At 41.7% G+C, this 13,116-nt stretch overlaps 1 protein-coding gene and 1 long non-coding RNA gene across 7 annotated transcripts in view; one reads left to right on the top strand and one right to left on the bottom strand.

The window, feature by feature from the left end:
* The window catches only part of LOC104849372, a 33,773-nt gene extending 29,985 nt beyond the window's left edge, over positions 1-3,788 (top strand). The window contains exon 3 of the long non-coding RNA XR_776739.3: positions 3,716-3,788. This is a non-coding gene — a long non-coding RNA (uncharacterized LOC104849372). The remainder of the gene's footprint in view (positions 1-3,715) is intronic.
* Positions 1-11,681, bottom strand: part of Dna2 (DNA replication helicase/nuclease 2) — a 40,642-nt gene extending 28,961 nt beyond the window's left edge. For 3 of the 6 annotated variants that reach the window (XM_010605742.3, XM_010605762.3, XM_033766558.1), the window contains exons 1-6: positions 11,509-11,681; positions 9,925-10,104; positions 8,363-8,546; positions 5,734-5,879; positions 3,714-3,845; positions 348-567 (exon numbers count right to left, since the gene is read on the bottom strand). In XM_010605742.3, coding sequence (XP_010604044.1) covers positions 348-567; positions 3,714-3,845; positions 5,734-5,879; positions 8,363-8,546; positions 9,925-10,104; positions 11,509-11,582 — 936 coding nt within the window. In that variant the 5' untranslated portion in view covers positions 11,583-11,681. Of the gene's footprint in view, positions 1-347; positions 568-3,713; positions 3,846-5,733; positions 5,880-8,362; positions 8,732-9,924; positions 10,105-10,781; positions 11,367-11,508 lie in introns of those variants that run through there. The other 3 variants (XM_010605747.3, XM_010605754.3, XM_010605770.3) reach the window with 3 other exon arrangements.
* Positions 11,682-13,116: the final 1,435 nt, after the last annotated feature.

Raw genomic sequence — 13,116 nt, 5'->3', positions numbered from 1 at the left:
TTTTTTTTTTTTTTTTTTTTTTTTGTGGTACCAGGGATTGAACTTGGGACCTTGTCCTTGAAAGGCAGGCGGCAGCACCACTGAGCTAAATCCCCAGCCCAGGAATTATTTTTTAAATCATTTGCTTAGATGGGTAGATGGTGTCACTGGCTCACAAGTTTAACTCCTGCACTACTTTGCTGGAGAAAATTATCTGCTGAGCACAGGTACACCTAGAACCAGAGGACACCAACGTGTTACAGACGGAACCTCACATAAATGCTCCCTCAACAGAACCAGCACATACAATGCAGAACACATGTGTGATGTGACATTAAACAAATGAGCAACTGCTTAAAGATCTATACCTGACCACGGTGTTCAATGGAATTGGATTCTTTGCCAGTTTTAAGCTCCAGTGGCATGATTTTATATTTCGATTTACAACCTTGATGTATTTTCACACCAACTGTAACATCTATTTTGCCCTTCATGCCAAACCTAGGGGACCAAATGCTTTCTTCAATATCCAGTGAGCTTACGACTTCAATGTTACATGTTGAATTCTTATTACTACCATCACTTGGCCTACAAAAAAAACAGAGAAACAATTAGGATGCAGCTCACTGCATGTTTGCTCACCTTTGTTATTATGGAGAATCCAAGAATGGGAAAGCCTAGAGACCAGTGCTTCTCAAAGGTACTGAGGCAGCAGCATCAGGGTGGCTTGGGAAATCATGGTGAATGCGAGCTCTCAGCCCCACTGCAACCAGCTCTGGTAGAAACACCAGGGTGAGGCCCAGCCACCGACCAACAAGCCCTCCAAGTGATTCTGATGATGCCTGGTCCCCGGACTCTGACTCATGTAACTTAGTCCTTCTTAATTTATCATCTGCCCCCTTTAGTTCACTCGTACAGTCTTACCTCATGCCTTTCTCTCCAGGTCTACATTAACACAACGGTCTCATTACTTGGCCTGCTGAACCAACAACAGGAACCAGTATACCCTCCTTACACCTCTGCTATGGTCAACATTTAAAATTAAGCACTCAAGTGTTGGCTTTTAGTTATACAAGGTTCTAACTTTCAACTTAATTGAGAACATGAAAAAGAGAAAAAGGAATATAAGAATAGGAGGCGGAGATATCTTTTAAAATTGCTTATACCTCTGTTGTCTAATATTTACTCGCTTTCAGAGAAGAGATTAGTCAGTCAAATGTTAATTCTTATTTATGAATTCTATCTACTGGCAAAATATCTTTAGACTTAAACCCACATAAAATACTAAATCTAATAAAAATCTCAAGCGAAAAGAAATCTTTTAGCAATTAACACATTTTATGTTATCAAAACTGAATTTTAAAAAGAGTAAGAATTCCAGCTGAAGCAAGGCAAGTGGCAAAACCCGTAATTCCAACCTACTCAGGAGGCTGAGGCAGGACTGGGAGGCCAGCGTGGGCAATTAAAACCATGATTCAAAATAAAAAGGCCAGGGGATGTAGCTCAATGGTAAAGCACTTGCCCAGCATGCTCGAGGACCAGGTTTCAACCCCCAGTGTTGCAAAGCAATACACAATTTAGACGAAGTTGATCTGTTAGCTTCATTTAACTAAAGCCAACAGATATTTTGTTAACAAATGAAGGGAAGGAAACACTGTTTTTCCTAATTTTTCTTACAACTTGCTTTAAGATAATTCCAATAAGCCACATGTGGTGGTACACACCATACCCATTAGTGGGAAGTCTAAGGTCAGAAAAGCACTAGGTTCAAACCAGTTTGGGTTACATAATGAGTTTAGCTCAAACTACAGGGTAAGATCTTGTCTTAAAACAACAAAAAAGACGCTTCAAATATAATCACCAGGAAAATTGTATGCTTCTACTAGAGTTATCAAGAATTCAGGGAAGCCACAATTTGTCACAAATTCCTTAACTATTCATCTCTTTTTTTCCTCATCAAATCTTATCTGATTGTGATTTGTACTCTATGCTTTTAAAAAATAAAGCAAGTGGCATTGTGCCTGCTTGGCAAACTCAAGGCCCTGAGTTCAATCCCCAATACCGGAAAATAAATAAATTAATTGACAAAAACAAAGCAAAATTGTTGTTTGTAAAATGTCACATTTCTACCTAATACAAGAAAGATAATTAATCTTAAAAATTACCCCTAGAGGCGGGGCATGGTGGCACATGCCTATAATCCCAGCACTTGGGAGGCTGAGGCAGGAGGATTGCTGAGACCAGCTTGGGCTACATAGTGAGTTCCAGGTCAGTCTCAACTACATAGTGAGACCCTGTCTCAAAAAAAATCTGCCACTAGAAGTAGGCATGGTGGCACACAATTGCAATACTAGAACTTTGGGAGGCTGAGGCAGAAGGATGGTGACTTTGGGGCCTGACTGGGTTACATAAAGAAACCCTGAAGCCAGGTGTGGTGGTGCTCACCTGCAATCCCAGCACACAGGAGGCTGAGGAAGGAGGATCGCCACAAGTTCATGGCTAGCCTGGGCTACATAGCAAGTTCAAGACCATGGGCCTGACAAGCTCAAGGTCCTGATTTTGATCCTAAGTACCAAAAAAAAAAGGGCCAGCCTGAACTACATAATGAGACCCTATTTCCAAAAAAGCAAAAAAACAAACCCAAAATCCTAAGATCATGTCTGAAAAAGAAACAAAAGCCAAGTGTGGTGACCTAACACATTATACAGTCCATACAACAGTGACCCAGAGGAAAAAACATGAAAGTATCAAATGAAAAGTTTAGGGGGTTCAGTAGAAGAGACCTAGGTTCAGTCCCTAGCATGGGTAAAAAAAAATGTAAGGCTCTTCAAAATATTTATAAATGGACTACTGAGGAGGGGCAGTACTGGGGAGTGAACCCAGGCCCTTCACACTGGCATACATCCCTAGACCTTATTTTTATTTTTTTATTTTTTAAGACAGGTCTCCCTAAATCACTAAATTGTCCAGGATGGGCTTTGAACTTGCAATTCTCCTGCCTCAGCCTCCCAGAACTAGGATTACAGGTATATGTACAGGTGCCCAGCTAATTTTTTAAAAATCTATATTCAGCTGGGCAATGGTGGCACATGCCTATAATCCCAGATATTCAGGCAGCTGAGGCAGGAAGATCACAAGTTCAAGGTCACAAGGATCACAAGTTTTGAGGCCCTGTCTCAAAATAAAAAACAAAAAGGGTTGGAGATGCAGTTCAGTGATAAAGCTCCTCTGGGTTTGCTCTCCTATATCACAAAATAAATATGTAAATAAAATTTCTAATAATTTATAAAATGAAATTAATAATAAATTAGAATAATTTCTTATAATGAAAATACAATTTTCAATTCATAATATTCTCATCGAGGTGGCACACACCTGTAATCTCTGCACTCTTGGAAGGCTGAAACAGGAGGATCACTGAGTTCAAGGCCAGCCTGGGCTACATAACAAAATGCTCAAAAAAAAAAAAAATCCCACCAAAAAAGATAGTAAGGACCATAGTTTGTAAGACAAGCAAACAAAAAGGTTAAGTGTCATAGCTCAGACTTTAGAAAGTTTTTTTGTTTGTTTGTTTGTTTTTTGTACCGGGTATCAAACTTGGGCCCTTGCGCTAGTGAGGCAGTCGCCAGAACCACTGAGCTAAATCCCCGGCCCTAGAAAGCTTTCATTCAACATACAGAACAGGCTCCTGGTCTGCAAATATGAACACTATGTAAACAAAATGCATTTCTTACAGGGAAAGCTGTATCTGAGGGAAGTCAGCCGAAGCACTCTTATGCATGAAATCTCCAGCCCACTTGGAAAAGGAAGGAAGATACTCCTCTGCTTCTTGTTTTATTTCATCTTGACTCAGATTTAAGCGGTACCTGGAAAAATAAAGAGATATTAAGTATGAAAGCAGAAATGAGAAACATAAATAAGGACAAACACAACCAAACAGACAAGTCAAGTGACCACCATATTGGCCAGGGATAGCTTTGAACTCCTTGGCTCAAGGGATCCTCCCATCTCAGCTTCCAGAACATCTGAGTCAAACATGAACCACTGCACCAGTTCAGACTAGGACTCTGAGTTTCCAGGACAGTTCATACCGGTTAACACCTCCTAACACCACCACTACTAATTTTAGGCAAGTCTCAGCAAATGTCTGTCCTGAAATTAAGGCAATGAAGGTAGGATTTTCAAACTTGACCTTGTATAGGGCTGGGGATTTAGCTCAGTGGTGCTGGCACCTGCCTTGCAAGCACAAGGTCCTGAGTTCAATCCCCGGTACCCCCCCAAAAAAAAACTTAACCTTTTATATATATGAGAAGGTAAAGCAGGAACAGATCATCCTCTAAACCTCGGGGAAAGAGACTATGAACAAGACTGGAAAAGAACTGAGGACCTGTTGCTTTAGGATTCTCAATAGGACTGGCACTACTTTGGATGTGAAAAAATTATTAGAGAATTTATATTTTCATAATTACAAAACACCCTCTTTTCCTTAATGAATTAGGATATCACGATAAATAACAATGATATAATTTAGTAATAGCCAAGAATTGGTTAATAAATCTCTCTAAAATTGTGATCTTTCATGTCTTGGTTTTTTTCTATTTGTTTGTTTTTTGGTTGAGACAGGGTTTGACTAGGTAGTTCAGGCTGGTCTCAAACTCATGATCTTCCTACCTCAACCTCTCAAAGTGCTAGGATTACAGGCATCTGCCACCATGTCCAACTCAGAACCTGGTTGTTGTTGTTGTTGTTGTTGTTTAGTACCAGGGATCAAACTAAGGCCCTTGCGCTTGCAAGGCAAGCAGTGGAACCACTGAGCTAAATCCCCGGCACCCTGGAACCTGTATTTCTAAAGTTTCCTCTCTTATATACTGGAATGAAAATATCCACTCTCATTTTATATGATCATGAAAGTTGCTTTCTATAGCAGCCCCTTACTCCCTGCTGCCGCTTAGAAACCAGTTAACTTAGAAGTGAGTGGAAAGTTGCCAGGCACAGTGCCACACTTGCAGTACCAGCTACTTGGGAGACTGAGGAGGAAGACTTGAGCTCAGGAGCTTGGAGACCAGCCCGGGCAAAACAGAAGCCCCTCCAATCCCCCCAAAACCAGCTAGTGAAAGCAATACCATGTTGAGGGTTGAGAGAAAATTCATTTCGTCAAGTGCACAGGGTTTTTTCCTGCAGTGCTGGACAGTGAATCCAGTGCCTTGAGTATGCTAAGCAAGCACTATACCACTGAGCTACATGCTCAAACCAAACACACAGGATTTAAGCCATGGATTTCATTAAATCAATTCTGACTGTTTAAAAACCTTTTATTTCATCTATTCTCCCCAAATTGGGCTCTAGACTAACCAAATATCTAAATATCCATGGAAGTTTAAATATATACTAGGGAGGGATGAAAGGGATGTTAGTCAAAGGTTAAAAAACTTCAGATGGATGGGAGGAATAAGCTCAAGAGATGTGTCATACAACACAGTGATTACAGTTAACACTGTGTTGTATTTTCAAAACTGAAAAGAGCAGTCAAAAGTCCTCACCATGGAAACCAAGTATCCGGGCCTGGGGGTGTACCTGTGGTGGAGCACAAACTAAACATGTGCAAATCCCTGGGTTTATCACCAGCACCAAAACAATTTTTTTAAAAAAGCATCTGGGTGTGGTCACACACACCTGTAAGGACAGCACTCTAGTAGGCTGAGGCAGGAGCATGGCAAGTTCAAGCCCAGCCTGGGCAACATGATAATTACTTACATTTCCTTCAAATGTCTTATCTCTTGAACAGTTTGAAAAGCAAGTTCTCTTAGCTTTTCTGGTGCAAAGCTATCACTTATTGCTTTCTGAAATACTTCATGGAGAACTGTGCCAATCAGCATCTGGCGTGTGGCTTGATCGGAGCTCTATCAAAAAAAAAAAAAATCATACAGAGAAAGGTCCCAAGTTCAATCCCCAGGGCCGGAAAAAAATCATACAAACATTTTATTTCACAACATATAAACATATGATTGCATATTGTATGACCACTATGTAGTCAATGTGTACTAATAAATGTCAAGATATTAATGTTTTTCTGGTAGGTGGAAATATAGGTGAATTTCACTTTTTTCCACTCAGAATTATCTCAATTTTTAAACAAATCTAAGTTATTTTTAAAATCAGTGTATTTCCATTTTGAAAAGATTTTTTAAAAATAGGGAAACCAGCTGGGCATGGTGGTGCATGCCTGTAATCCCAGCCCTTGGGAGGCTGAGGCAGGAGGATCCACTGTGAGTTCGAGACTATTTATAAAGTCCACCAAAATATCCATCAGGAATTTTCACAATTACTTTACGAAAGAACGCTCTGTATTATTTTTACAAGTTCTATGTGAGCTCAAATTCAAAAGAAAAACTTAAAAAAAAAAAAATTACAGGCCAGAGCCAGGAGTTGTGGTGCATACCTGTAACTTCGGCACTTGGGAGGCTAAGAAAGGATACCAAGTGTGAGGCCAGGCTGAACTACTCAGAGTTCAAGGCTGGCCTTAACTACACAGGAAACCCTGTCAAAAATAATAAAAAAATAAAAATGAAGTAAAATGCCTGGTGTGGAAGCACAAAACTCTAACTCCAGATACTTGGAAGACTGAGGCAGGATAATTTGTGTTAGGAATCTTCTGCCTATTAGTTTGAATCATGGGGTAATATTCACTTCTCTTATAATCACATAGTACAAAGCAGACCCAAATGCTAATGAAGGAGAGAGGGCACTGAGCCACATCTCCAGCCCTTTTTATTTTTGGTTTTCAGACAGACAATTGCTGGTTCAATTCCAGCTTAGACTCTACTAGGTATTTTTCTTACTATTCTAGAGTTCTACTCTTCTACATACACATAGATTAACTATATAATTTCTGAGCATGGCGTGGTGGCAAATGCCTGTAATCCCAGCACTCAGGAGGCTGAGGCAGGAGGATCACTACCAAGTTTGAGGCTAGCCTGGGCTATATAGTGAGTTCAAGACCAGACTAGAGGGCCGGGGATTTAGCTCAGTGGTTCGGTGGCCTGCCTTGCAAGCACAAGGACCTAAGTTCAATCCTCAGTACCAAAAAAAAAAAAAAAAACAAAAAAAAAAAAACAACAAACAAACAAAAGACCAGACTAGAATATACATTGAGACCCTGTTTCAAAAACAAAAAAATTGGGCTGGGACTTAGCTCAGTGGTTCTTCCTCCTGCATCACAAGTGCATGGACCCAAATTTGATCCCTGGTACCAAAAAAAATAAAACAAAAATGATAAAATATTAATAAATTTAAGGCAGTACTATCAATTTTATTAAGTACAACAAATATATTTAAGTTGCTAAAAAAAAGTTCAGCTGCCATTAACTTACAAAGTAACAGAATATTTGGGAATAGACTTGGTTTTTACAGCTGAGGGTTTGGCACATAAGGGTCTATTATAATTATCTTTGTACATGTTCAAAATAGTCCATAACTTTTTTAAGATAGGGCCTTGCTATACAACCTGGACTAACCTCAAACTTCAAGCTTTGTGGGCTGGGGATTTAGCCCAGTGGTTCCACTGCCTGCCTCACAAGCACAAGGTCCTGAGTTCAATCCCTGGTACCAAAAAAAAACCTTCCAGCTATCTTCCTAACTTTGCCCCCAAGTACTGAGACCACAGGTGTGTTCGACCATACCCAATACTTTTTGAAAACAGACCTTTTTTTTTTGGCTGACATGATGGCACACACCTACAATTCCAGCACTTGGGAGGCTGAGGCAGAAGGATCACTGCAATTTGAGGCCAGCCCGGGCTACATAGTGATTTCAAGGCCAACTTGAACTATATATCTATGGAGACTTTGTCTCAAAAAACAAAACAAAAAAGAGTTTAAGAAAATACTTTCTTATTTATTTCCAATTTATTGAGAATCACACAAAGCCAAGTTTGGAAATGCCTAGGCATGTTACGGTAAAAATTTTTGTTTTGTTTTGTTTTGTTTTTTTGAGACAGGGTCTCACTATGTAGTTGAGGCTGACCTGGAACTCACTATGTAGCCCAGGCTGGTCTCGAACTCCCAGCGATCCTACTGCCTCAGCCTCCCAAGTGCTGTAATTTTTTTTTTTTTTTCCTTGAGACAAGTTCTCATTAAGTTACCCAGGCTTGACTCAAATTTTAAATCCTCCTGCCTTACCCTTTCAGAGTGCTCAGTTTACAGATGTGCACCACTATGTCTGTTTTAAATTAAAATTTTTATCATTTAGTGATTGGCCATGTAGCTCAACCGGTACAGTGTTTGTCTAACATTCTCAAGGCTTTTGGTTTGATTCCCAGCACTACAAAAGAAAAAAGGGCTCTATAATCTAAGAAGCTGTATAAACATTAGTTAGAATTCTTTACCCTAAAAGTTTCACTTAGAACAGCTCTTCTCATACACCGAATACTACTGGCTATACTTGTACCAGAAATCAGCATGTCTGGATATAGGATCAAAAATCCAAAATCTTTATCTATTATCCAAGTATCAGATGAGCAGTCTCCTTCCAAATGAATGATGTCCCCTGGCTGTACGGGTACAGAGCACCTGAAAATATACAGCAGAGTTAAAACAGAAATGCAGTTTAGACATCCACATTTAAATATATCAATGATGCTTCAAAAAAATAACCAATTATCTTATCTGAGAAAGAAGTATTTCTCAACAGGTGTGGTGGCATGTGCCTATAATTCTATCACTCTAGGAGGCTGAGGCAGGGGGATCCCAAGTTCTACATGGGCAACTAAGTGACTTAGCAGGATTTGGTCTCAATATAACATATAAAAAGGATGTAGCTCAGTGCCAAGGTCCTGGGTTCAATTGAAAGAAGGAAGGAGGGGAAAAGGAAGGAGGGAGGGGAAAGAAGTGGGGGAGAGAAAAAGAGGATAATGGAAAAGGGGAAAAGGGGGAAGGGAAGGAAAAGAGAGATAACGTCATTTCTGGATCTTTTTAAAACTAAGAGAATGCAGTCTTGGGCCGGGGATTTCGCTTAGCGGTTTCACTGCCTGTCTCACAAGCACAAGGACCCAAGTTCGATCCCCACACCAAAAAAAAAAAAAAAAAAAAAAAAAAAAGAGAGAGAGAGAGAATGTAGTCTTTACCTCTTTGTACCTGCAACACATCTGAGAATACTCAATGATCTTCCTAGAGGTAAACAGCTTAATAATGTCTAACAAATGTCTAGCAAAACTATCAAACCACTGCCAATGTAACACATAGCTCCAATTATGAATTGGGTTGTTTAAATAATCCTCTCCTTAAGACTTACAGCATATCTACAGCTTTAAGTCTTGAGACATGAAGCCAACCCAGAGTAGCAAGAGTGAAATCTTTTTACCTAGTTCAAACTGATTTGTGGTCCACATTTCAAAAAAGCAAAAGGTACAGCAAATACTCTAAAACCCAAGAAAGTCCAAAACATAAAATACTTCTAGTCCCAAGCACTTTAGATAAAGGACACTCAATCTATACATGACTTTCAAATGACAGTAAAAAACAATTTTGGAACAAGAGACTGAGATGCTGGGGTAATAGACACAATTTTCATATAGGATTAAGCAAGGCTCAAATCTGTAGCATGGTTAAAAAAAAATTACAGCAACATCCACATAATTATCTGAAGGCATTTAAGACAGTATCCTGCATCAGCCGGGCACAGTGGCACACACCTGTAAGCCTAGTATTTGGGAGCCTGAAGAAGGAGGGTTGAGAGTTTGAGTCCTACCTGGGCAACTTAGCAAAGCCTTGTCTCAATATACAAAAGAAAACTGGACTGGGATGTTGCTCAGGAGTAGTGTGCCCTGCATCTGATTCCCAACTTGAGAGAGAGACCAGACAGGCAGACAATGAACCCTGAGGCTCTAGACATAGCATGGGCAAGGGAGGGGGCTACCAAAACAGCGACTCAAAGTCACACAAGACTTACCAGTCATTCCTGAGAATACACTGTTCTTTACATTCTAGAGACCGGGATGCAGTGATGATTAGGTGCTTTTCGTAGCTTCCTTTGTTCTGCACAATGTCAACTGCTAACACCAGGTAGCGGTTATCCATTCCTCGGCTCAGAATTGTTTTGGGAAAGGAAGCTTCCACTGACTTCTGAAATCTTAAGCATAAACATACAAAATTATTTTAGTCCAACCATTAAAATAAGTCATTTAAGGGCCAGGGATTTAGCTCAGTGGCACCTTACCTGCCTTGCAAGCACAAGGTCTTGAGTTAAAAAAAAAAAAGTCATTTAATGTATTTATCTGAAAACCAACTTCCTGCTTTTCCATGTGGAAAGCTTATTACAGTGACCTTTAGCTAAATTAGGTAAAACTGAGAAAAGGCAGAGGGGAAGAATGCCTGGTAAAAAAAACTTCCCAGAAGCAATGCTACTTAAAACCTGACTGGACCAGGGATTAAACTCAGTAGTGCTGCTGCCTGCCTCGTAAGCAAGGCCCTTAGTTCGATCAATGATCCAAAAAAAAAAAAAAAACTGATTAAAGGGGCCAAGGAAACTTAGCGTAAGTGTAGAGGGTTGGTTATGTTGTGAAAGAGTACCTTGGGTCAGTCGCCCCAAGGTCTACATTTACATTAGAATAGCATACTTGGAAATCATTTTGTTCAATACTGCAGGAATTCCTATAAAAACCTCAATAGGAATAACTAGCCTCTGCTTTTTTTTTTTTGGTACTGGGAATCAAACTCAGGACCTTGCGATTGCCAGGCAGGTGAGGTGCCACTGAGCTAAATCCCTGGTCCTCAGCCTCTGCTTTTTACAGAAAGCAGGCTGGATACCTATCATCAGAGTAGCTCATTCTTCTCTATGGGGTCATGCAGAAGCGTCTTGTTTGTACTTATAACGGGTGAGTCATTTAACAATACTTTTATCCAGTAGTCCAAGCCACCTGAAACCCATGCAAAATCTAAAAGATGATCTCCTGCTAAGCTTTTCCTGAAAATCTTAAACAGTGAGAGACCAAAGGTCAGTCCAAAGTCACTCCAACTCTATCATCGAACACCTTTCGCTTCGCTCCCTAAATCACCCTGGTCACTCCACTGCTCCTTCTATTATTTTATAAATGTTTTCCTCAACTTCCCCAGGTGGCCTCAGGCCTCAATCCTCAGGCCACCGATTTCCTAGCAGCTGCGTCGCCTACAGGATCTCTCAAGGGTCTTTCCCAGCAGCAATAAAGCCCCAGATGTAGACGTCCCTTGACGCTGAAGAGCATTGTAGCTGTTACTACCGAACACAATTCCACATCACGATGGTAGTGCACGTTCTCCTTGGGATGACTACCTCCAGCAGCACAAAGAAAAGCTTCAGGCACTTGCGATTTCCTCTGAGGCGGAGATTGCGAATGGCCGAGACACCCCAAAGTCGGGAAAAAACGCACTGGCGGCACGTGGCCTCAGCTCAGACTCGGCGCCCCCGCCCGAGGCGCTCTGCGCTCTGTCCCCGCCGCTCCCGCGCCTTCCTTTCAAATCTCCCGCTTGGTCTCCACTCCCGTCCCGCCCTGCTCACGGCTCTGCCGGCGGCGCAGCCTCCTCTTCGAAACTCTCATCCATCAGCAGCTCCAGTTCGTCCAGCTGCTCCATCCCGGGCTGGGAGACGGCAAACCGTGGCCAGGTAAAACCCAGAGAAAGAGAATCAGGCTGGGAACCTCTAGCCGGGAAAGAGAAGCACGAGCCAGAGTAGCGCCGTACGCATGCGCAGACGCCCGGACCCACGTGACCTGCCCAGGGCCGCGCCCCTCCGAGCGCCACAGCCCGGAAGCGCAGCTTCCACTTGGACCGCGCAGGCCCAGACGGGACCCGCCCCCCCCAAGCCCTCACTGGACCCTCCAGCCCAATTTTGTATTTCTGCCGGGGGATTTGGCACAGTGGTTCCGGGGCCTGCCTCTGCAAGCTCAAGGACCTGAGTTCGATCCCCAATACCAAAAAAAAAAAAAAGAGTCTCATGGGTACAGAAATTTTGCATTCCCTAGGAAACAATCTCTTCTTTATTTATTTATTTGGGAGGGGGACAGGGTATCACTGTGTAGTTGAGACTGACCTGGAACTCACTATGTATGTAGCCCAGGCTGGTCTCGAACTCACAGCCTCAGCCTCTCCGGTGCCGGACTGCAGGCGTGCCCCACTACTCCCGACTGGAACCAATCTCTTCTTTAAAAAGCAGGGCGTGGCGGTGCACACCTGTAATTCCAGCACCTACGAGGCGGAAGCAGTTACGCCTCAACTAAATCCACAAAACTACCAATATCAATCCATTTTATAACCTCTTTCTGTTTCCTCTTTTCGAAACAGCAAGGTGTTCCTGCTACCGATGGGCAATCCCTCCACCTGCAGGCAGGATCCCAAGGCACCGGGCATTCTCAAGGCGGTGCCACTTCGTTCATCCTGTCATTCTCTTCTGTCTGTGTCACCCTCGCGTCATTGGATGGCTCCAATAGGGCCGAATGATTCCTGTCTTGAAAAGATGTCATTTGGGCGGGACGTAGTCCATCTCTCAGCCATCCTCTACAGCAAGCTTCTTACAGGGACTGCGGACGGAATTCCTCCTGCCGTTCTGCTTCTGTAATGCATTCCTTTTTCTCATTACACTGTAAGGGAAAATTTCAAGTGTACCGAAAATTTAGAAGAACTATCTAATAAACACCCATTTGGCCATCATGTAGATTTTACAGTTAACATTGGGGCCTTTGCTTTGTCACATGCTGGACCCGGATTTAGCTCAGTGGTGCCGACACCTGCCTTGCAAACGCAAAGTCCTGAGTTTAAAAAGGTGGTGGGGGGAGCAAATTCGAGTTTTTCTTCATGCATTTCAAAAGAGCAAGCATCATTACATTTCACACATGAATATTATTAACGACAATTCAACATTTAGTATGGCCCTCTCCAATTTTTTTTCTCCCCAATTTTTTATGTAACATTTTGGGGTTCACATGAGCCAATATTTATTTCTAAAAATACTGAGACTGATAAATAATACTCTCCAGAATTTAGACTCTTCTTCAGCTTTAGTATGTTTCTAATATTTAAAAATAAATGGATCTAAAGTGCAAGGACCCGAGTTCAATCCCTGGTACCAAAAAAATAAATAAATAATTTTTTTTAAAAAATGGATCTAGGG

Source organism: Fukomys damarensis, unplaced genomic scaffold (assembly GCF_012274545.1).
Source record: "Fukomys damarensis isolate Sample0158 unplaced genomic scaffold, DMR_v1.0_HiC HiC_scaffold_20, whole genome shotgun sequence".
Lineage (NCBI taxonomy): Eukaryota > Metazoa > Chordata > Mammalia > Rodentia > Bathyergidae > Fukomys > Fukomys damarensis.
This window is presented reverse-complemented; position numbering and strand designations above follow the sequence as displayed.